We start from the raw sequence: 21,600 nt of genomic DNA on the forward strand, positions 1-21,600 counted from the left end.
TGTATTTAAATAGCAATTCGGTGCTTTTGGCAATCTCTAAATGATGTCCAGAAAAGTGTCCATTATATATAAGTAGCGGGCGGCGAAGGGCGGCGAAGGGTGGCGAAGGGCTGTGAAGGGCGGTGAAGGGTGGCGAAGGGCGGCGAAGGGCGGTTAAGGGCGGTGAAGGGCGGCGAAGGGCGGCGAAGGGCGGTGAAGGGTGGCGAAGGGCGGCGAAGGGCGGCGAAGGGCGGCGAAGGGCGTCGAAGGGCGGCGAAGGGCGTCGAAGTGCGGCGAAGGGCGTCGAAGGGCGGCGAAGGGCGGCGAATGGAGGAGAATGGCGGCGAAGAGCGGCGAAGGGTGGTGAAGGGCGGCGAAGGGCGGTGAAGGGTGGTGAAGGGCGGTGAAAGGAGGAGAATGGAGGCGAAGGGCGGTGAAGGGCGGCGAAGGGCGGTGAAGGGCGGCGAAGGGTAGCGAAGGGCGGCGAAGGGCGGTGAATGGCGGCTAGCGGGCGGTGAAGGGCGGCGAAGGGCGGCTAGCGGGCGGTGAAGGGCGGCGAAGGGCGGTGAAGGGCGACGTAGGGCGGCGAAGGGCGGTGAAGAGCGGCTCACCGTGGGGTAGCGGATGGACCGCGACTCGGGGAAGGCCGTCCACGCGCCCGCCGACCCGGTGACGGAGCCGCTGGACGAGGAGCCGCTGCCGAACCACGGGAACATGAACACCCGCACGCCCGAGTCGTCGAAGGACATGTGCAGGACGTGGCTGCCGTCGGCCGAGCCCCACAGCGCCTCCGGGCTCTGCAGGATGTCCTCTGCGGGCAGAGAGACACCTGCAGTCAGGCTTGTTTCCACGGGCTGAAACAATTTTACACTTCATTTTTCTGGTAAAATCATATCTTGTTATGGGTTAACAGTTGAAATATTCGAAATTATCTTTGAAAGATTTGTGCAATGGGAGTTCATGACTTGCTGATGTAAGCTTCTGGACATACGCCATTGCTAAGCACACGTATGTCTCTAGAGGAAAACTAAAAAAAATACTATATACTATCTACAGACATACGTGTGCTTAAAAATGGCGTATGTCCAAAAGCTTACATCAAGTCGAAATATTCGAAGCTGGCTAAACTTCTCAAGGAGCAAGTAAACAAACTAATGTGACTTTTTTTATGAAGTATATCACCGAAAATGCAAAAAAAAAAAAAAAAGTACAGCAGTCATTGTCATTTCTCTGATCGAGAGAAGTATCTGCTTGTAGGTTAAGTGAAAGAAAATCCGTTCCGAAGGATACATTGAATGCTCTTCAATCATGTGCAAAATCTTCATTACAGTTCTTTTTTTATAAGCGTAACCGCAAAAAAAAAAGACAATTTACATGCAAATGTATATATAGTCATTTGGTGAGGCGGGATGATTAGGTCGACGCCCGCTGGTGCTTCTAGCGCGGTGTCGCCTCTAGGCGCAAGGCTGATGTGGACTGGCGTGTAGTCTTCTCGTTGTGAATAGAGCAGAAAAATGAAGATAAAGATGTAATGCAAGGATCTGAGCCAGGAGTTTCACGTCTAAAAATTATTCTGAAAACACGCGTTTTTTTTTTTTTTTTAAGCCCTTTTCACCCTCGTAAACATCGAGGTAAAAAAAAAAAAAAAAAAAAAACTGAAACAGAACTACTCATCCGCCCTCGGCGTATTCTCAAAAGCTTTTCACAAACAGACCTCACTCGAATATCTTCATCAGTTTTCAAAACCCGTGGTTTCTTTTGAAGTTGTGCACTACGTACATGTGCCCATAATCGTCCAGAATCCTTTTTTTTTTTTTTGCACGCATCCGTTCCGTCTCTGGTGGGCAAGTATTGTACCAAGATATCCCGCCGCCGAGAAACTTTCCTCGCGTGTCTGGTGTTGGAACACGTTGTTTACCCTCGAGTTGGGGGGGGGGGGGGATCGAAGACGTCGAACGAAACGCGGTACGCCTCCCTGACCAGGGACGTAACTAAAGGGAAGCAGACGGGGCTTGTGCCCATGGCGCCATTATTTGTTTGTTATTGGGGGGGGGGGGGGCTAAACTGGCAGATTTATTGTAACGATATGTAGAGACCGGAAAAATTCGCGGAATCATTTCGCGATAGGCCAGAATCAAAAAAAAAATACGTTTGCCTTTTTACCGCATCAGTGATTGGTCCACAGTTTATCTGAATGATACTCGGCCAATGAAAAACCTTTAACAAAAGAAGTATCGAATCACTAGCGTCCCAGTTAACAGGTGTCACGAGTCAGTAGCCAATGAGCAGACGTAATTTTCCCGCATTCATAGAGGATCCTACAGGTCCTTGAAATCGCGAATCTTTCCTGTCTCTAACAATAAGTTATCTACTTGAATGTCGTAGTGTTAAAACACAAATAAATTATGGAAGGCAGATTAACTCAATTATTAATATTGAAACATATATACATGCATATCACACAATATATATTAAAAAAAAAAACTGTTTTTTTTCGCGTACTATCTAACTTGCGATGTATTAAAAATGAAATGACAGTAAATAAATAAATTTATTTACCATATGAGTTGAATAAAAAATAACTGGAATAGTGGAATTAATATGAGGTGGCGATATGAGGTATTGTCGGGAAAGATTTTGATTTGATTGGCTTGAAAAAAATGGTTTGGTGGAAGGGGGGAGGGGAGGGCTTGTCCGTCAAGATTAGTTCTCACGCTTAGATTGCACTACACTGTTGCAGAATGATACTACCCGGTTGTAAAAATTAAAAGTCTTATTTTTTCACACCATCGTTAATCATAACAAGTTTCAATGTATTTTTAATTATACTATTTCTTTTTCTATTCATTTATTCATTCTATTTATTTATTAGCATAAAATAGTGTCCATTGACAGTATTATTGCAGTTGTAGTCATTCTGACAGAAAATAAAAATTACATGCTAAACACCAATCATTATTTAACAGTAGACATTATTTGTAACTGTCACTAATTATAACAAGGCATTTTATTAAGTCATGTGCAATGCTGAATGTTACAAACAAAATGTTAACAAAAACAGCTTAAACCAATATGGCGTCCTTCAATTACATCTCCTTAGAAACAATAAAAATTAGAATTTGTCAGATGGTGTCCTGGGTATACCAGGAAAATGTACTCCCACAATTCTCATTCCAAATTTGATTTTATGAAATACAAATTTTCCGACACATTGAACAAATTTTCATTGCATAACAAAGTGGTGTCTGAAACCTTTACGCTCTATGGCGTGCATCTGGCAACAGAGCACAAGGACAGTCTTGAAGGCAGTAATTGTGCACTGGAAAAAGAGAGCATGAGTTAGAAACTTGAATTGATGAGAATGAAACCTAGTTTTCTGAAGTAATTTTGGGTCCACCCGCTAGATGGTAGCTTTCATAATATATTGCAAACATAACTACATTGATCGTGGGAAGTAATACATAAGCTATTATCAGGCAAACAAAACAGTGAAAATTTATTCACTCACATTTTGGTAGCTGCATGTTTTGTGGTGTGGCATAACATAAATGTTTGCATCTCCTACTCATTTATATGTAAAACATGAAAAATGTTTTTTTTTATCACGAAACTGTATTAAATGTTTCTCGCAAGTTTTAAATCCATTTTTCAAAGCAATTCGTCGTGACGTCATTTACCTGAAACTTTGTATTAGAACCTCTATCTCGAGTTTATTTTTGCTGGTAGTTATGGGCCCACCCAACAGATAGCGCCACATGTCGCGCGAAGCATGGTTTCAGTTTCCTCTGCAAGCGTCGCACTTCTATATCTCCCCCTCCTTGTTCGCTGAAAGAGAGTTGATGGGAAGCCTACGATGTACATTCTGTATTGCACAGACCCGAACAAGCCCGATTATCTACCTTCGGCCAACGTCGGCATTAAAATGATTTGACAGTATTTTTAATGTAGCTATACTAACCTATAGAGACCCGAAAAATTCGCGGGTTCAATTACCTCCAATATCCTCTACACACTCGGGCAAATGCCAACTGTTCATTGGCTGCTGACTTGTGAGTCGTCTCGACTGGGTGGCCTGTGATTCGACACTTCTACGAGTGAGGGTCTCTAACTGGCCCTCAGTCCTCCAGATTAACAGTGAACCAATGACAGAAGCAGCACTAAGGTATAATTATTTGCATTTTAGCAAAACACGAAACGAACCCGCGAATTTTTTCAGTTCTCTACTAACCTAACATAACCAACCATCCACAATTTTGTAAAGTAATAAACAAAAAAAATTACGAAGCTGGCCGAAGGTAGATATTCAGGCTTGTTCGGGTCTGTGCAATACAGAATGTACATCGTAGGCTCTTCAATCTGAGGATCACGCGCTAGTCTAGTTACGCCTGACGAGCGACCAGCAAGAAGTGAGTGAAGGCACCCTCATCACCGAGGGCGGGATCGTAGTGTAAACAAAAACTCCCTCGCACGCGATATCTCTACGGATTTAGCTCCACCGTTTGTTTGGTAGTTGTTTATGCCAAAGGGGCTATTTATTGCTTGCACGCTCAGAACTATTTTTTTTTTTAAAGGAACATAGATTTCCGTGTAAAATTACAGATATTTGTGAATTTTTACATTTACATGAAAGAAAATGTGTGTTGTTACAAAAAAAATGATTCACAGTAATCCTCTGATCGGAATCTTTCACGGGCATTTGTGCTTTGTATTGTCCCAGTACCTACGATAGTTAAAATTATTTGTAAATCGTTCTCTGAAGAGATTTACAGTATTACCTAACCCAAATGTCACATATTCGTTTATCTTTCCCTTCCATGGTTTAAAAAAAAATTACGCTTGTATAAAACATCAAACAAAATTTATATTCATGCGCTAATTGTTGTAAGCGAGACAAGAAATTTTCAGTATTGTTTCCAAAAACGTATTTTATATATGCAAAAAAATTACCTAACCATTTATATGCGTTGCACAAAATTTACAATATTTTTTTTCCCTTGTAGTATTACATAGTATTTCTTGGCAACTAGTTTCCAAAAGGAATATTTTGTAAAAGTACACAAAAAAATTCTGTGCCGTGCCGTACACTGTTAGGATTTATAGTTAGGGGCATGCAGATTTCGCGAAAAGATTTCGAGTCTATATGAAAGTTAAAACACTATAGCATCGTCTGTGTTTCGTGATAGGGTGAGTTTCTCCCAGGTGCAAATCGATTATAACAACACCAATCACAGTGATTCAGTTTGGAAGTAAACGCGCCCTGAGTGGCTCGGTCAGATAAGGCAACGACTTCTCTCGCAGACGGCCGCCAATCATAAGGAATAAACCACAGGTGCGGGTATACCTTGTTGCAGACTAATAAGTGTTCAGATCTTTTCGCGAAAAATGCCTGCCCCTATTTATAGTAAATACACGTATCTACTTCTCAATGAAGAATGCACGTCAAAAAAAGTTTCTCCGTAGTTCCAGATATGTAAGGGCATGATGCATTATTTGCATAATAATCTGGTGACTCATTAGACTGTCATGAGGTATGCCCGCGCTGGGGATTATTTTCATGTACATAATTGGCTGCCGTCTGCAAGATAAGCCATTGTTGGACACTTGAAAAATTCGCGGATTCATTTTGCGCTAGGCTAGAATCCAAATACGTTTGCCATTACGCTGCTTCTGTGATTGGGTCATAGTTAGAGTCCGGAAAAATTCGTGGATTCATTCTGTGACATAGTGAAATTAAAATAATTACATATTTGTGCTGCTTCTGCTATTGGTTCACTGTTAATATGGAGGACTCTGGGCCAATTAGAGACCCTTAATTAAAGAAGTATCCAATCACAAGTTACCCAGCCGAGGCGCCTCACATCTCAGTAGCCAATGAATAAGGGCAGTCATTTCTCGCGAATAAATTTGAACGCCTATTAGACTGCAACAAGTTATACTTACACCAGCGGTTTCTTCCTTGTGATCGGCGGACGTCTGCGAGGGAAGTCGTTGCCTTATTTGACCTGAGCCACTCGGGACGTGTTTGCTTCCGCACTGACTCACTGTGATTGGTGTTCTAATAATCGATATTGACCTGACAGAAACTCACCCAATCACGAGACACAGACGATGCTACAATGTTTTAACTTTCAGCTAGTCTCGGAATCTTTTCGCGAAATATGCATGCCCCTACCAATGAACAGCTGACGTTTGCCCAAATATGCAAATGATCGCGGAGTCTATCCTGGAGGTAAGTGAAACCACGAATGTTTCCAGTCACTAGTCATAGTTTATCTGAAGGACTCTTGAGTTAATGAAAAAAAAAAACTTTCAACAAAAGAAGTATCTAATCACGAGTTCACACGAGCTACGAGTCAGTAGCTAATGGACAGATGTAGTTTGCACGAGCACATAAAGGATCGTGGAGTCTATCCTATCGGTCACCGCGAATTTTCACGGTCGCTATCGATACTTCTACGGTCGAAACTATTTTTTTTTATTGGGCCAGATTCCTTCTGATCAACAGCCAGCCTATAACAGAGGCAGGCTGTTGTCTGTTATGAAAATGAATTTACCCGTTTATCACTCCGTAAGGGCTGGAGTTAATCCGTTCAGCGTTTCTGGTGTCAAGGAGTAACAAAAATACACACAAACTTTCGCTTGTATAATATTAGTAGGATGACAGTTCCATCACAGAAATAATTTTTTTTGTGTTGATTGTACGAGCTGTAAGAGTCTAGCCAGCGCACTGTATTTATCAGTTGGGCCTGTGTTGTTGATTTTTTTTTGGGGGGGGGGGGGAGAGACAGAGAGAGAATGGCATGTTTTATGTAGGCATAAAATTTGGTAGCGCAGAACGCAAATTTCAGACTTCGACATCACTTCGAATCCATTAAGCCCTCGAAGTTGAAGGTTCTCTCAGCAAACAGAACCTAGGTCCTGCAGTAATGTTCGTGGCATTTCTGTACCTCAATGCTAAATGGGTCTAATTTCTAAATTTGCGATTTTTGTTTTATTTCAGATTTTCCCTTAAAGGTTATATTTTATAACAAAACATGAATAGCAAATTAATAAAAAAAAATTAAAAGAATTTAGCGACGTTTAGAAAGTTTTGAGGCATTTTCATGGACACACGCTAATGATATATACGGTAAATAATCGTGGATTCATGTTGTGATACACTAAAATTAAAAAAATATATATATATATAATTGTGCTGTCTCTACTATAGGCTATTAGCTGATCTGAAAAAACTCTGAATCAACCAAAGAAGTATCGAATGACGAGATACCTGTACGAGATGTCTCGCAAGTCAGCAGCTAATGAACACGCCTATCCTAAAGGTCAATGAACAAGCAATTTTTTTTTCCTGTTCCCAACTCTTGCTGGTTTTCATTGTATGCCACAGATAGAGACCTGAAAAATTTGCGGATACATTTCGTGATAGTCTAGAATCCAATAACGCTTGCCTTTACACTGCATCAGTGATTGGGCCACAGTTTATCTGAATGATACTCGGCCAATGAAAAACCTTTAACAAAAGAAGTATCGAATCACTAGTGTCCCAGTTAACAGGTGTCACGAGTCAGTAGCCAATGAGCAGGTGTAGTTTTCCCGCGTGCATAGAGGATCATGGAGTATATCCTACAGGTCATTGAAATCGCGAATTTTTCCGGTCTCTAGCCATAGATCAAGACTGTAAAAATTCGCAGTTTAGTCTTTATTTCCTTCAGGACAGACTGTACTTATATGTTATACTAGCTGCCCGACCCGGCTTCGCACGGCTATACTAATGGAAAAAAATTAAGCCACATCTCCCATTTACAGTAATGGTAAATAAAAAAAATTCAGTGAAAATTTATTACAATGCTGTATAATGTACCGGAGAGAAAATGAATAGCACCGATGGTTACCCGACTCGTGCACGCAACGTACAACTGATGTACCCGTACTTCGCTACGGCAGTCTACAGGCAGATCACTCTTGCGCCGCTCATTATACATGCCCCTCCTTGTGGGTACGCCACTGCCGCGCGATGCCCGCTGCCATGGAGACGCAGAAGGCATGAACAATGCAAAATCCTGTTCTCATGCAGACAAAGTACCCACTGTTGCCTGGTTTTAACCACCCATGGGATCTAATTTTCGGAAAATGTCATCCTGCGTAACATAAGGAACATTACTGTGAAGTTTCAATTCTGTAAAATATATATACTTGAAAAAAGGGCAATTTTTGATATTTAAAGTACCAGCAAAATTTCAACGGTGATGAGAACTGCACTAACAATGAAATAGTCGTTTCCATAGAGACGAATGAAGCATCAACAAAGCAATAGCCGTTGCCATGGTGATTTCCTACCAAAAAACTGGAAATTTTGATATATTACGCCCCCGAAACTCCCCTTGGGATCGGATTTCCGCAGAATCCGTTCTTAGTGAGCGTCTAAATCACAAAATGAGTAACTATGCAAAATTTCAAGTCAATCAGGTATATAGTTTTAGAGATCTCGTGATGAGTGAGTCAGTGAGTGGTATTTCGCTTAATAAACTTATAGCGCCTGCGGCATTGTCAACACACACTTCGTACGTGTACTGCATGTTGTATCTAACCCCCTCCAACGCATTTGATTCTAAATTGGGCTTTTAGTAAGGATCCCTAATGTTATTGATAATATAATATAGCCTATAGCCTTCCTCGATAAATGTACTATCCAACACTGAAAGAAGTTTTCAAATCGGAGCAGTGGTTCCTGAGATTAGCGCGTTCAAACAAACAAACAAACAAACTCTTCAGCTTTATAATATTAGTATATATGTAAACTCGGGCAAGTAACGCCGGTTCATTGGCTGTTCACTTGCGAGTCATCTGAATTGGTTTGGCTGTGATTTAATACTTCTTTGGTTGAGGGGTTCTCATTGGCCCAGTGACATATAGGATAGACTCCACGATCATCCATGTGCTCGGGAAAACAACGTCTGCTCATTGGCTACTGACTCGTGACACCTGTTAACTGGGATGTTCATGATTCGGTACTTATTTAGTTGAAGGTTTTTCATTGGCTCAGAGTCCTTCAGGTAAACTGCGGCCCAATCACTGAAGCAGCAAAAAAAAAAAAAAAAACGTATTAGAATTCTTGCCTATCAGGATATGAATCCGCGAATTTTTCAGGTCTCTAAAGGTAACTATAGGTAAGGACGAGCATTTTTTGCGGGAAAAAAAATCTGAACGCACGGTAGACCGCAACACGGTATACCCACACCAGCGGGTTCTTCCTTGTGATTGGCGGCCGTCTGCGAGAGAAGTGGTTGTCTTGTTCGACCGGGCCATTCAGGACGCGTTTGCTTCCGCTGTGAATGACTGTGATTGGTGTTGCAACAACTGACCTGTTCCGGGAAAGAAACTCACCCAATCACGAAACACAGACTGATGCTACAGTGTTTTAACTTTCAGCTGGTCTCGGAATCTTTTCCGCGAAATATGCATGCCCTTAACTATGGGTAGAGACCGGAAAAATTCGCGGAATCATTTAGCGATAGGCCAGAATACAAATACGTTTTGATTTTTTTTTTTGCTGCTACAGCGATTACTGATTGGGCCACAGTTTATGTGAATGATACTCGGCCAATGAAAAACCTTCAACAAAAGAAGTATCTATCTAATCACGAGCGTCCCAGTCAACAGGTGTCACGAGTCAGTGGCCAATGAGCAAATGTAATTTGCCCGGGTGCAAAGAGGATCATGGAGTATATCCTACAGGTAGGGTCACGCATATTTCGCGAAAAGATTCCGAGACTAGATGAAAGTTAAAACACTGTAGAATCGTGTGTGTTTCGTGATTGGGCGAGTTTCTTTCAGGCACAAGTCAAATTGTTAAACCACCAATCGCAGCTATTAAATGCGGAAGCAAACGCGTCCAGAGTGGCTCAGGTCAGACAAGGCAACGACCTCTCTCGCAGACGGCCGCCAATCACAAGGAAGAAACCGCTGGTGCGGGTGTACCTTGTTGCAGTCTAGTAGGCGTTCAGAAGTTTTTTTTTCGCCAAAAATGCCTGACCCTACCTACAGGTAATTGAAATCGCGGATTTTTCCCGGGCCTCTAACCACGGGTTCCGTCCCGGGAGGTCACCGAACCCGCCAGGTGCGGCGAGGGGTCGCGACCTCAAGGAAGGTCATCGGGAGCTCTGCAGCCAGCCGGCGCGGCGGGCCAGGCCTTTCCTCGGCCCACCCGGGCCCACCCCGGGCCCACCCCGGGCCCACCCCGGGCCCACCCCGTGCCCAGATCCCCGTGGGACGAGCCCCCCCGACACCTGCGGGGATGTGCGCGGGTAAGTGTGGGGGGGGGAGGGGGGGGGGCAGCCCGCCCTGCAAAATCAATACAGACGGCGGCGGCCAGCGGGGGGCAGGCTCTCCCGCCGCGCTTCTGTCTTCGAGTCTCGGCGGCGGTCGGCGCAACACGTTTCTTTCATATTTTAACTAATCAGTGGTTAACATGGATAAATAGAGACCGGAAAAATGCGCGGATTCATTTGGTGATAGTCTAGAATCCAAGAAAGTTTGCATTTCTACAGCATCAGTGATTGGACCACAGTTTATCTGAATGACACTTGGCCAATAAAAAACTTAAAAAAAAAGAAGTATCGAATCACTAGCGTCCCAGTTAACAGGTGACACGAGTCAGTAGCCAATGATCAGACGTAATTTTCCCGCGTGCATAGAGGATCACGGAGTATATCCTACAGGCCACTGAAATCGTGAATTTTACCGGTCTCTATCGATAAAGTAGATTTTTGTTTTTCCATGGGCAAGGATTGGAAGTACAGGAGGCATTGACCTACAAGCCTGACCAATGATGCACAGATATACTGTTTGAAACTAATTCGGGCGCCAGACACATATGAATTGACATTAAATTTCTTAAATAATCCTTAAATTTATATTAATCTGTATTTATACACCATAAGTACGATATGTGGCAATGTGATTAAGTAAATTAAGTAATAATTCTCTTAAAATAAATTAAACAAAAATAAAATATAACAATAATTACCATAAAACTATTTAAATTACAAATATATGTGAATAATACTAAGAATTTAAAAAAAATATACCTATAATCATGTAATTTTTGAAAGTATTTATGCAAGTTTTTCGCGAGTATGCAGAATATGGCAGAATCTATTCTAAAGGTCAATGAACGCTCGAGTTTTTCATATCCCTAACCACAAAAAGTTCTGACACGTCCCGAAGGTCAATAAACCAACAACAACATTCAAATGAACCAATCGCATCCAATCCGGTCGGAAGGTGAAACTTGGCAGAAGCCAATGGACAGTAGTCACGGACTTTTTTGTGTACGCATTGGTGGAAGAGTAAATTTCGAATTTTGCTGGTCGACAGTGATCACAGATCACGTGTTCAGGGAGGAATATTGTTGTACTGGACCCTGGCGGATCACGTGTTCAGGGAGGAATATTGTTGTACTAGACCCTGGCGGATCACGTGTTCAGGGAGGAATATTGTTGTACTGGACCCTGGTGGATCACGTGTTCAGGGAGGAATATTGTTGTACTAGACCCTGGCGGATCACGTGTTCAGGGAGGAATATTGTTGTACTGGACCCTGTTGGATCACGTGTTCAGGGAGGAATATTGTTGTACTGGACACTGGTGGATCACGTGTTCAGGGAGGAATATTGTTGTACTAGACCCTGGCGGATCACGTGTTCAGGGAGGAATATTGTTGTACTGGACCCTGGTATATCGCGTGTTCAGGGAGGAATATTGTTGTACTGGACCCTGGTGAATCACGTGTTCAGGGATGAATATTGTAGTAGTGGACCCTGGTATATCGCGTGTTCAGGGAGAAATATTGTTGTTCTGGACCCTGGCGGATTACGTGTTCAGGGAGGAATATTGTTGTACTAGACCCTGTAGGATTACGTGTTCAAGGAGGAATATTGTTGTTCTGGACCCTAGCGGATTACGTGTTCAGGGAGGAATATTGTTGTACTGGACCCTGGCGGATTACGTGTTCAGGGAGGAATATTGTTGTACTGGACCCTGTTGGATTACGTGTTCAGGGAGGAATATTGTTGTAGTGGGCCCTGGTATATCGCGTGTTCGGGTAGGAATATTGTTGTACAGGACCCTAGTGGATCACATGTTCTGGGAGGAATATTGTTGTAGTGGACCCTGGTATATCGCGTGTTCAGGGAGGAATATTGTTGTACTGGACCTTGGTGGATCATGTGTTCAGGGAGGAATATTGTTGTAGTGGATTCTGGTATATCGCGTGTTCAGGGAGGAATATTGTTGTACTGGACCCTGGTGGATCACGTTATCTGGGAGGAATATTGTTGTAGTGGACCCTGGTATATCGCGTGTGCAGGGAGGAATATTGTTGTACTGGACCCTGGTGGATCATGTGTTCAGGGAGGAATATTGTTGTAGAGGACCCTGGTATATCGCGTGTTCAGGGAGGAATATTGTTGTACTGGACCCTGGTGGATCACGTGTTCTGGAAGGAATATTGTTGTAGTGGACCCTGGTATATCGCGTGTTCAGGGAGGAATATTGTTGTACTGGACCCTGGTGGATCATGTGTTCAGGGAGGAATATTGTTGTAGTGGACCCTGGTATATCGCGTGTTCAGGGAGGAATATTGTTGTACTGGACCCTGGTGGATCACGTGTTCTGGGAGGAATATTGTTGTACTGGAACCTGGTAGATCACGTGTTCAGGGAGGAATATCGTTGTAGTGGACCCTGGTATATCGCGTGTTCAGGGAGGAATATTGTTGTACTGAACCCTGGTGGATCATGTGTTCAGGGAGGAATATTTTTCTACGGGACCCTGGCAGATCACTTGTTCAGGGAGGAGTATTGTTTTACTGGACCCTGGTGGATCATGTGTTCAGGGAGGAATATTGTTGTACCGGACCCTGGCTGATCACGTGTTGTGGGAGGAATATTGTCGTACTGGACCCTGGTGGATCACGTGTTCAGGGAGGAATATTGTTGTACTGGACCCTGGTGAATCTCGTGTTGTGGGAGGAATATTGTTGTACTGGACCCTGGTGGATCACATATTGTGGGAGGAATATTGTTGTAGTGGACCCTGGTATATCGCGTGTTCAGGGAGGAATATTGTTGTACCGGAACCTGGCGGATCACGTGTTGTAGGAGGAATATTGTCATACTGGACCCTGGTGGATCACGTGTTCAGGGAGGAATATTGTTGTACCGGACCCTGGCGGATCACGTGTTGTGGGAGGAATATTGTCGTACTGGACCCTGGTGGATCACGTGTTCAGGGAGGAATATTGTTGTACTAGACCCTGGTGGATCACGTGTTGTGGGAGGAATATTGTTGTAGTGGACACTGGTATATCGCGTGTTCAGGGAGGAATATTGTTGTACTGGACCCTGGTGGATCACGTGTTCAGGGAGGAATATTGTTGTACTGGACCCTGGTGAATCACGTGTTGTGGGAGGAATATTGTTGTACTGGACCCTGGTGGATCACGTGTTGTGGGAGGAATATTGTTGTAGTGGACCTTGGTATATCGCGTGTTCAGGGAGGAATATTGTCGTACTGGACCCTGGTGGATCACGTGTTCAGGGAGGAATATTGTTGTACTGGACCCTGGCGGATCACGTGTTGTGGGAGGAATATTGTCGTACTGGACCCTAGTGGATCACGTGTTCAGGGAGGAATATTGTTGTACTGGACCCTGGTGGATCACGTGTTGTGGGAGGAATATTGTTGTAGTGGACCCTGGTATATTGAGGGTTCATGGAGGAATATTGTTGTACCAGTCCCTGTCGGATCACGTGTTGTGGGAGGAATATTGTCGTACTGGACCCTGGCGGATCACGTGTTGTGGGAGGAATATTGTCGTACTGGACCCTGGTATATCGCGTGTTCAGGGAGGAATATTGTTGTACTGGACCCTGGTGGATCACGTGTTCTGGGAGGAATATTGTTGTAGTGGACCCTGGTATATCGCGTGTTCAGGGAGGAATATTGTTGTACTGGACCCTGGTGGATCATGTGTTCAGGGAGGAATATTGTTGTAGTTGACCCTGGTATATCGCGTGTTCAGGGAGGAATATTGTTGTACTGGACCCTGGTGGATCACGTGTTCTGGAAGGAATATTGTTGTAGTGGACCCTGGTATATCGCGTGTTCAGGGAGGAATATTGTTGTACTGGACCCTGGTGGATCATGTGTTCAGGGAGGAATATTGTTGTAGTGGACCCTGGTATATCGCGTGTTCAGGGAGGAATATTGTTGTACTGGACCCTGGTGGATCACGTGTTCTGGGAGGAATATTGTTGTACTGGACCCTGGTAGATCACGTGTTCAGGGAGGAATATCGTTGTAGTGGACCCTGGTATATCGCGTGTTCAGGGAGGAATATTGTTGTACTGAACCCTGGTGGATCACGTGTTCAGGGAGGAATATTTTTCTACGGGACCCTGGCAGATCACTTGTTCAGGGAGGAGTATTGTTTTACTGGACCCTGGTGGATCATGTGTTCAGGGAGGAATATTGTTGTACCAGACCCTGGCTGATCACGTGTTGTGGGAGGAATATTGTCGTACTGGACCCTGGTGGATCACGTGTTCAGGGAGGAATATTGTTGTACTGGACCCTGGTGAATCTCGTGTTGTGGGAGGAATATTGTTGTACTGGACCCTGGTGGATCACATATTGTGGGAGGAATATTGTTGTAGTGGACCCTGGTATATCGCGTGTTCAGGGAGGAATATTGTTGTACCGGAACCTGGCGGATCACGTGTTGTAGGAGGAATATTGTCATACTGGACCCTGGTGGATCACGTGTTCAGGGAGGAATATTGTTGTACCGGACCCTGGCGGATCACGTGTTGTGGGAGGAATATTGTCGTACTGGACCCTGGTGGATCACGTGTTCAGGGAGGAATATTGTTGTACTAGACCCTGGTGGATCACGTGTTGTGGGAGGAATATTGTTGTAGTGGACCCTGGTATATCGCGTGTTCAGGGAGGAATATTGTTGTACCGGACCCTGGTGGATCACGTGTTCAGGGAGGAATATTGTTGTACTGGACCCTGGTGAATCGCGTGTTCAGGGAGGAATATTGTTGTACTGGACCCTGGTGGATCACGTGATCTGGGAGGAATATTGTTGTAGTGGACCCTGGTATATCGCGTGTTCAGGGAGGAATATTGTTGTACTGGACCCTGGTCGATCATGTGTTCAGGGAGGAATATTGTTGTAGTGGACCCTGGTATATCGCGTGTTCAGGGAGGAATATTGTTGTACTGGAGCCTGGTGGATCACGTGTTCTGGAGGAATATTGTTGTAGTGGACCCTGGTATATCGCGTGTTCAGGGAGGAATATTGTTGTACTGGACCCTGGTGGATCATGTGTTCAGGGAGGAATATTGTTGTAGTGGACCCTGGTATATCGCGTGTTCAGGGAGGAATATTGTTGTACTGGACCCTGGTGGATCACGTGTTCTGGGAGGAATATTGTTGTACTGGACCCTGGTAGATCACGTGTTCAGGGAGGAATATTGTTGTAGTGGACCCTGGTATATCACGTTGTCAGGGAGGAATATTGTTGTACTGAACCCTGGTGGATCACGTGTTCAGGGAGTAATATTTTTCTACGGGACCCTGGCAGATCACTTGTTCAGGGAGGAGTTTTGTTTTACTGGACCCTGGTGGATTATGTGTTCAGGGAGGAATATTGTTGTACCGGACCCTATCTGATCACGTGTTGTGGGAGGAATATTGTCGTACTGGACCCTGCTGGATCACGTGTTCAGGAGGAAATATTGTTGTACTGGACCCTGGTGGATCACGTGTTGTGGGAGGAATATTGTTGTACTGGACCCTGGTGGATCACGTGTTGTGGGAGGAATATTGTTGTAGTGGACCCTGGTATATCGCGTGTTCAGGGAGGAATATTGTTGTACCGGACCCTGGCGGATCACGAGTTTGTGGGAGGAATATTGTCGTACTGGACCCTGGTGGATCACGTGTTCAGGGAGGAATATTGTTGTACTGGACCCTGGTGGATCACGTGTTGTGGGAGGAATATTGTTGTAGTGGACCCTGGTATATCGCGTGTTCAGGGAGGAATATTGTTGTACCGGACCCTGGCGGATCACGTGTTGTGGGAGGAATATTGTCGTACTGGACCCTGGTGGATCACGTGTTCAGGGAGGAATATTGTTGTACTGGACCCTGGCGGATCACGTGTTCAGGGAGGAATATTGTTGTACTGGAACCTGGCGGATCAAGAGGCACGGGATGAGGAGGGGTCACCTTGGTAGAGCCAGTCGGCGATGCCGTTGTAGACGACGCCCGGCCGGCCCGTGTCCGTGAGGCGGAAGTCCTGCGCGCCGGCGGGCGATTGGCGAAGGTAGATGTCGTTCTCGGCCACCAGGAGCAGCGCCGTCGTGTTGCCGAGCCACGTGACGTGCTGCAGCCACGACTGCCGCACCTTGGGCGCGTCGTTTAGGCGGATGGGGATGTGGTGGCTGCGAACATCGTCACACACTCTCACTCTCCCAGCTAGAACATACGCCACTGCAGTTTTCTAACCGTTCAAACTTGGAAAAATAATTCAAAAATAGAGACCTGAAATATTCGCGTGTTCATTTCGTGTTACGCTAAAATTCAAATATTTCTACCTTAGTGCTGCTTCTGTCATCGGTTCACTGTTAATCTGGATGACTTGAGGGCCAATTAGAGACCCTCACTCATAGAAGTGTCGAATCACAGGCCACCCGGTCGAGACGACTCACAAGTCAGCAGCCAATGAACAGTTGGCATTTGCCCGAGTGTTGTAGAGGATATTGGAGTCTATCCTGGAGGTCATTGAACCATGCGAATTTTTCCAGTCTCTATCCATAAATGCCTAAATCAGCTCATGTAAAAAAAAAAATCCTAACGACGAACCTGCACAGGTATTATGGACAAAAAAAAAACAACGACGAACAGCACAGACGAACACGTCCGTCCTTTTAATATCAGACATTTTTCGTTCTTATTGATTATTTCGTATTTGTGAATGGCAATGAAATGGCGTATGTCTAAGAAAAATTCTGTATTAAATTCAAATTCCCCCATTGCACGTATGGAAGGCAGAATGAAAAAAATTGATAACACGGAGTAACCGATAAACTTCAACTGCAGGTTCATCACGGCGAAATAAGTTTCAAACATCTTCTGCGATTCGTGGTCTGAGGTGCTGCCCAAAGCTTTAAAGTCGGATGTGAGCAACACTGTTCTTCCTAAGACAGGATTGACCTTTAAACTGGATTAGTTCTTGAAACGTCATCCCACTTCCTCGGTAATCCCACCCAAGCTTTCCATTACACTGTCAAAAATTTTCACCTTCAATTTACGAAAATCGCTGGTTACAAATTATCCAGATATCTCTGCAAATTTACAGCTTTCTTCTTATATTTGCGGACACTGTGTTCAATTACTTTTATAATGAATCCAAAATAATATTCTTGGTATATTAACAAAACATTAATGTACAGTGTACAGTAATAACACTCTTATTTTGGCAATGTGTATGGTTATTCTATGAAGATTCAGTTACTTGAACTTTCAAATAACTCTTTGTTTATTTGAGTAAAATTCTTCGTTGAAAAGTCCATAAATCTACTGTGTTTTCTAACATTAGAACAACTGCACATACTCACCCATGTATACCACCCTTAAAACCCTCCAATTCCCTTCTGCCACTTAAATAACCACGCCGAGAAGTTGAAAATAACTAAAAATAAAAACTTTTTTATTGGTGATAATTAGGGACCGGAAAAATTCGCGGATTCATTTCGTGATAGGCTGAAATTCAAACATGTGTACAATTCTGCTGGTCCTGCTATTGGTTCGCAGTTTAACTGGATCTCTGTGGGCCAATGAGAGACTATCGACCGAAGAATCATCGAATCACAAGCTACCCAGTGGAGACGCCTCACAAGTTAGCACCCAATGAACACCCGTGTTTGCTTGAGAAATGCAGAGGATAATGGAGGCTATCCTAGAGGTCATTGAATCCGCGAATTTTTCAGGTCTCTAGTGGTAATGTAATGCAAAAAAAAAAAAAAAACCAGAACCAGGACAAAAATTAAAAACTGAACTAAGAGATAGATAAAATATTTCATTCAAGTGCATACTGAAGTGGAATATATACCTACTGAAAGAAAAATCACCAGTATCTTAATGATCTTAAACCCCGAATCTCGGAAGGATACATATAGGCCTACCAAGTGAATACCCAGCGTATTCCTTTCTTTTTCTGACGGAGCAAAAACCTCTTGTTTGCGCTATTTCCCCCCGACATAACCTTGTTAGCACAGCAGTAAACTCTCCCTGATTGGCTGCCATTCACGCGAGCTCACGTCATTAAAGCTGATTGCCCTCCGCGTATCTCGATATCTCGGGCGCGATTGGCGCTCGCCGCCTGCACGACCTCTCGAACGTTTTATTTTATACGACTCCCTTCGAGCACACTCGTGAACTCGGCACTGCTACATCAATGACTTCAGGATGACTTTTCGGGAGGGGCTATCGCACAAAGAAAGGTCGTAGTTGAAAAAAAATGAAAGTGGTCAGATATTGGCCTTCGAATATTATTTACAAATTACAGGTTTCAAATACAGAACCTTAGTAGCTCCATGCAACTTTTGATGAGATAAAAGTTTAACATACGAAATTAAATATTTAAGTAAACATAAATATACTCTAATCAATAAAATTGGTCTCGGGAGGGGCTATCGCCCCCACCACCCCCCTTCTGGATCCGCGCTTGGGCTACATTTATTATTATTCTCAAACATCTAAGGTCCTGTCACACTGTCAAACTTCTGCTTCCAACACCTTCCGATATGCTTTGTCAAATAATGTTGGCGGGGTTATGACGTAACCGAAAACGTCACTAGCGCCAGGCCAATAATTATTATAAATATTTATGAGCAGGAATAATACGTAACAAATAAAAAAAAAATATGTAGACTGTGTCGGGACATGGCCGAAAGTTTAACGTAAATACTTCGTGTTATATGGTAAGTTTTTTTTTAAAAAAAAAGACAATATTTTCAATTAGCCGTTTATATAGCTCCAAGAGCTGATCACTTAAACTCACATTACCGTCACTAATGACTGAACCAGTACTAGGCCTGGCGAACTTCCGCCATCTTAGCTCCTTCCTCTCCCTTAGTCTGGTCCACTCGGCAACGGTGAATGGAACCTTTTTGAAATCGTCACGAGCTGCTACATCTACCTATCGTCGTTTCTTGCAATTCCGATTGTAAGAATTCACCACATGCCTAGACAATGCAAATTTTTTTCCCCACACTGTTCAGCGTGATTCTGTGTCACAGTTGTTAGATCGTGAACTTTTTGAAAAAAAGAGAGAAAAAAAAACTTTTCAAACGTGGTTTTAAATAGTTCACTATATTTTGCACAAAATTAATTTTTTTTTTTTAAATTGGTTAACACCATGAGTCCAAAGTCTGAATATCAAAGTAAATGATACCCAGAATCGATTGTTCGTAATGACCTATAAATAAATAAAAAAATTGTTTATAATGGCGCATGCGTAAATCCCGTACCATATAAGTATATATGCACCTCGAATTTACTTCTAAGCCCGGTTTATATATTATAGCGTTTCAAAACATATATTATTTTTGTTATAATCCACTTTTCAAAATGGCACAAAGATTAATAAGACGTATTCTCGTTGAAAATAGTTACGAAATAAAAAATGACAAGAGTTTGTTTTCCTTTCAAATCACTGCTTCATGTTGCACAGCATAAAGTCTGAGACCTTATATTTAACTTGCGAAAAATCTCTCTAGCAGAGCTCACACACCAACTATTTCTCACATAAGCTTAATATTATTTTTTTTACTAACGACGGCTTGAAGAAAAGCAATCTTCGGTCGGGTGGGAAGGCTCAAGACGTTTTAAAGCTTGAAACACGAACTGCACTAATCTAAATATATCCTTAAATAAGCGGGCGAGGATGCAGCGATATCAAGCAAATGCCTATTTGCATAACCAATTTAGATTAGTCGCAAGACAAACAAGCACTAGATCATCAACGGTGGAGGTGAAGTTCTTACATTGCGCAGGAAAGATAAAAAAAATTAAAAAATTCGGGTGATGATAGTGAGCTTTAAGACCCTAGGGCGCCAATTATGTGCTTACAAATGCCGAAGGCTAATGTTTGTATTTATTTTACTTATTTTTATTTTCATGATTTACACAGACATAATTTATTTTCAAGATTACAGGTATCTACTAAATAAAGCTTATAATTATGTTAGTGCTACTAGTGATTTAACTTTTACATGCGGTAATTTTTGCTGTACATAGTGAAAAGATAAATAAACTATACAATAAAATGAATACTAAACATCTTAATTATTAGATTATAGAAACTGAAATTAATTTATATATATATATATATATATATATATATACACACACATACACACATACTTATACAAACTTCGAATGCAGGTTCATCGTAAAAAAATAAGTTTAAAATTTTTTTTTAACAACTTGCTGTCTTTTTTATTTAATTATTTTTATTAATTTATTGTTTTATTAATATTTCTATAAATTATATATAATAAATATAATAATATATATTATTATATATCATATTTTTTAAAGTAACTGACCAAAGATGGAACTTGCAGCTGAACAACTGGTCATTGCAAATAATGGAGAAAGTATTTAAGATAGAACACTAAGTGTCTGGATTTGGCTTAATCGAAGCAAGCTTTATAATAAATGAAAAAAATTATCGCTGTCATAAAATGTTTTCTTTGAAATACTACTTGATACTACTATCTACTTGATAAAACTCTAATATTGACTGACTGACAGACAATTCACAGCGTAAGCCGTCGAATCTAGAGATTTTAAATAAGGAGAAAATATTCCATGAGTGCCCTAGTGGTGTACCAAGGTGGAATTTTTTGAAATTCCATCTCTAAAGGGGTGAATAAAGGGAGGTGAATTTTGTATGAAGCGAAATACCACTCAATGACTCATTCATCACGAACTATCCGAAAATATAAGACCTACAGAACTTAAAATCTGGAACGTTTATTCATTTTGTTACATAGACGTCCGCTAAGAACGTATTTTACGAAAATCATCTCCGAGGCGGGGCTGTGGGGGCGTTAAAGATCAAAATTTCTTTTTTTTTTTTTTTAAAGCTATTGCATTGCTTGTGCTTTCTCCGTCTCCATGGCAACGGTTATCGCACCGTTGATGCCTTCTGCGTCTCCTGGCGACGTTTTTTTTCTTTACTCACATTCAGATCTTAATCAGCTACCAAATGCAAGCGTGGGATTAAAAAATTCCCCGTCTTTAAATTTTATGTCCTGCAGACTTGAAACTCTACATTAACTAAGCACGTTTTTTTTTCCTTCCTAAAATCAGCCTCCAAGGCGGGTTGCAAGGGGGTTAAAATTTAAAATCTCCAGTCTTTCAAGTATTTTTCACACATAATTGACCTGATGTGTAATGATGTGTAAAACCCGAGCCGCGCAAGGCACTGCAGCTATAGTTTTACACACATTTCCGTGACGTGTTGTTACCCCCAATTAT

The 21,600-nt window shown here is 42.7% G+C and overlaps 1 protein-coding gene across 2 annotated transcripts in view; it reads right to left on the minus strand.

Moving 5' to 3' along the window:
- LOC134539147 (inactive dipeptidyl peptidase 10) overlaps positions 1 to 21,600 on the minus strand; it is a 266,724-nt gene that overhangs the window by 34,688 nt on the left and 210,436 nt on the right. For both annotated transcript variants that reach the window (XM_063380902.1, XM_063380903.1), the window contains 2 exons: positions 16,279 to 16,493; positions 591 to 790 (listed from right to left, as the gene is read on the minus strand). In XM_063380902.1, coding sequence (XP_063236972.1) covers positions 591 to 790; positions 16,279 to 16,493 — 415 coding nt within the window. The remainder of the gene's footprint in view (positions 1 to 590; positions 791 to 16,278; positions 16,494 to 21,600) is intronic.

This window comes from Bacillus rossius, chromosome 14 (genome assembly GCF_032445375.1).
Source record: "Bacillus rossius redtenbacheri isolate Brsri chromosome 14, Brsri_v3, whole genome shotgun sequence".
Lineage (NCBI taxonomy): Eukaryota > Metazoa > Arthropoda > Insecta > Phasmatodea > Bacillidae > Bacillus > Bacillus rossius.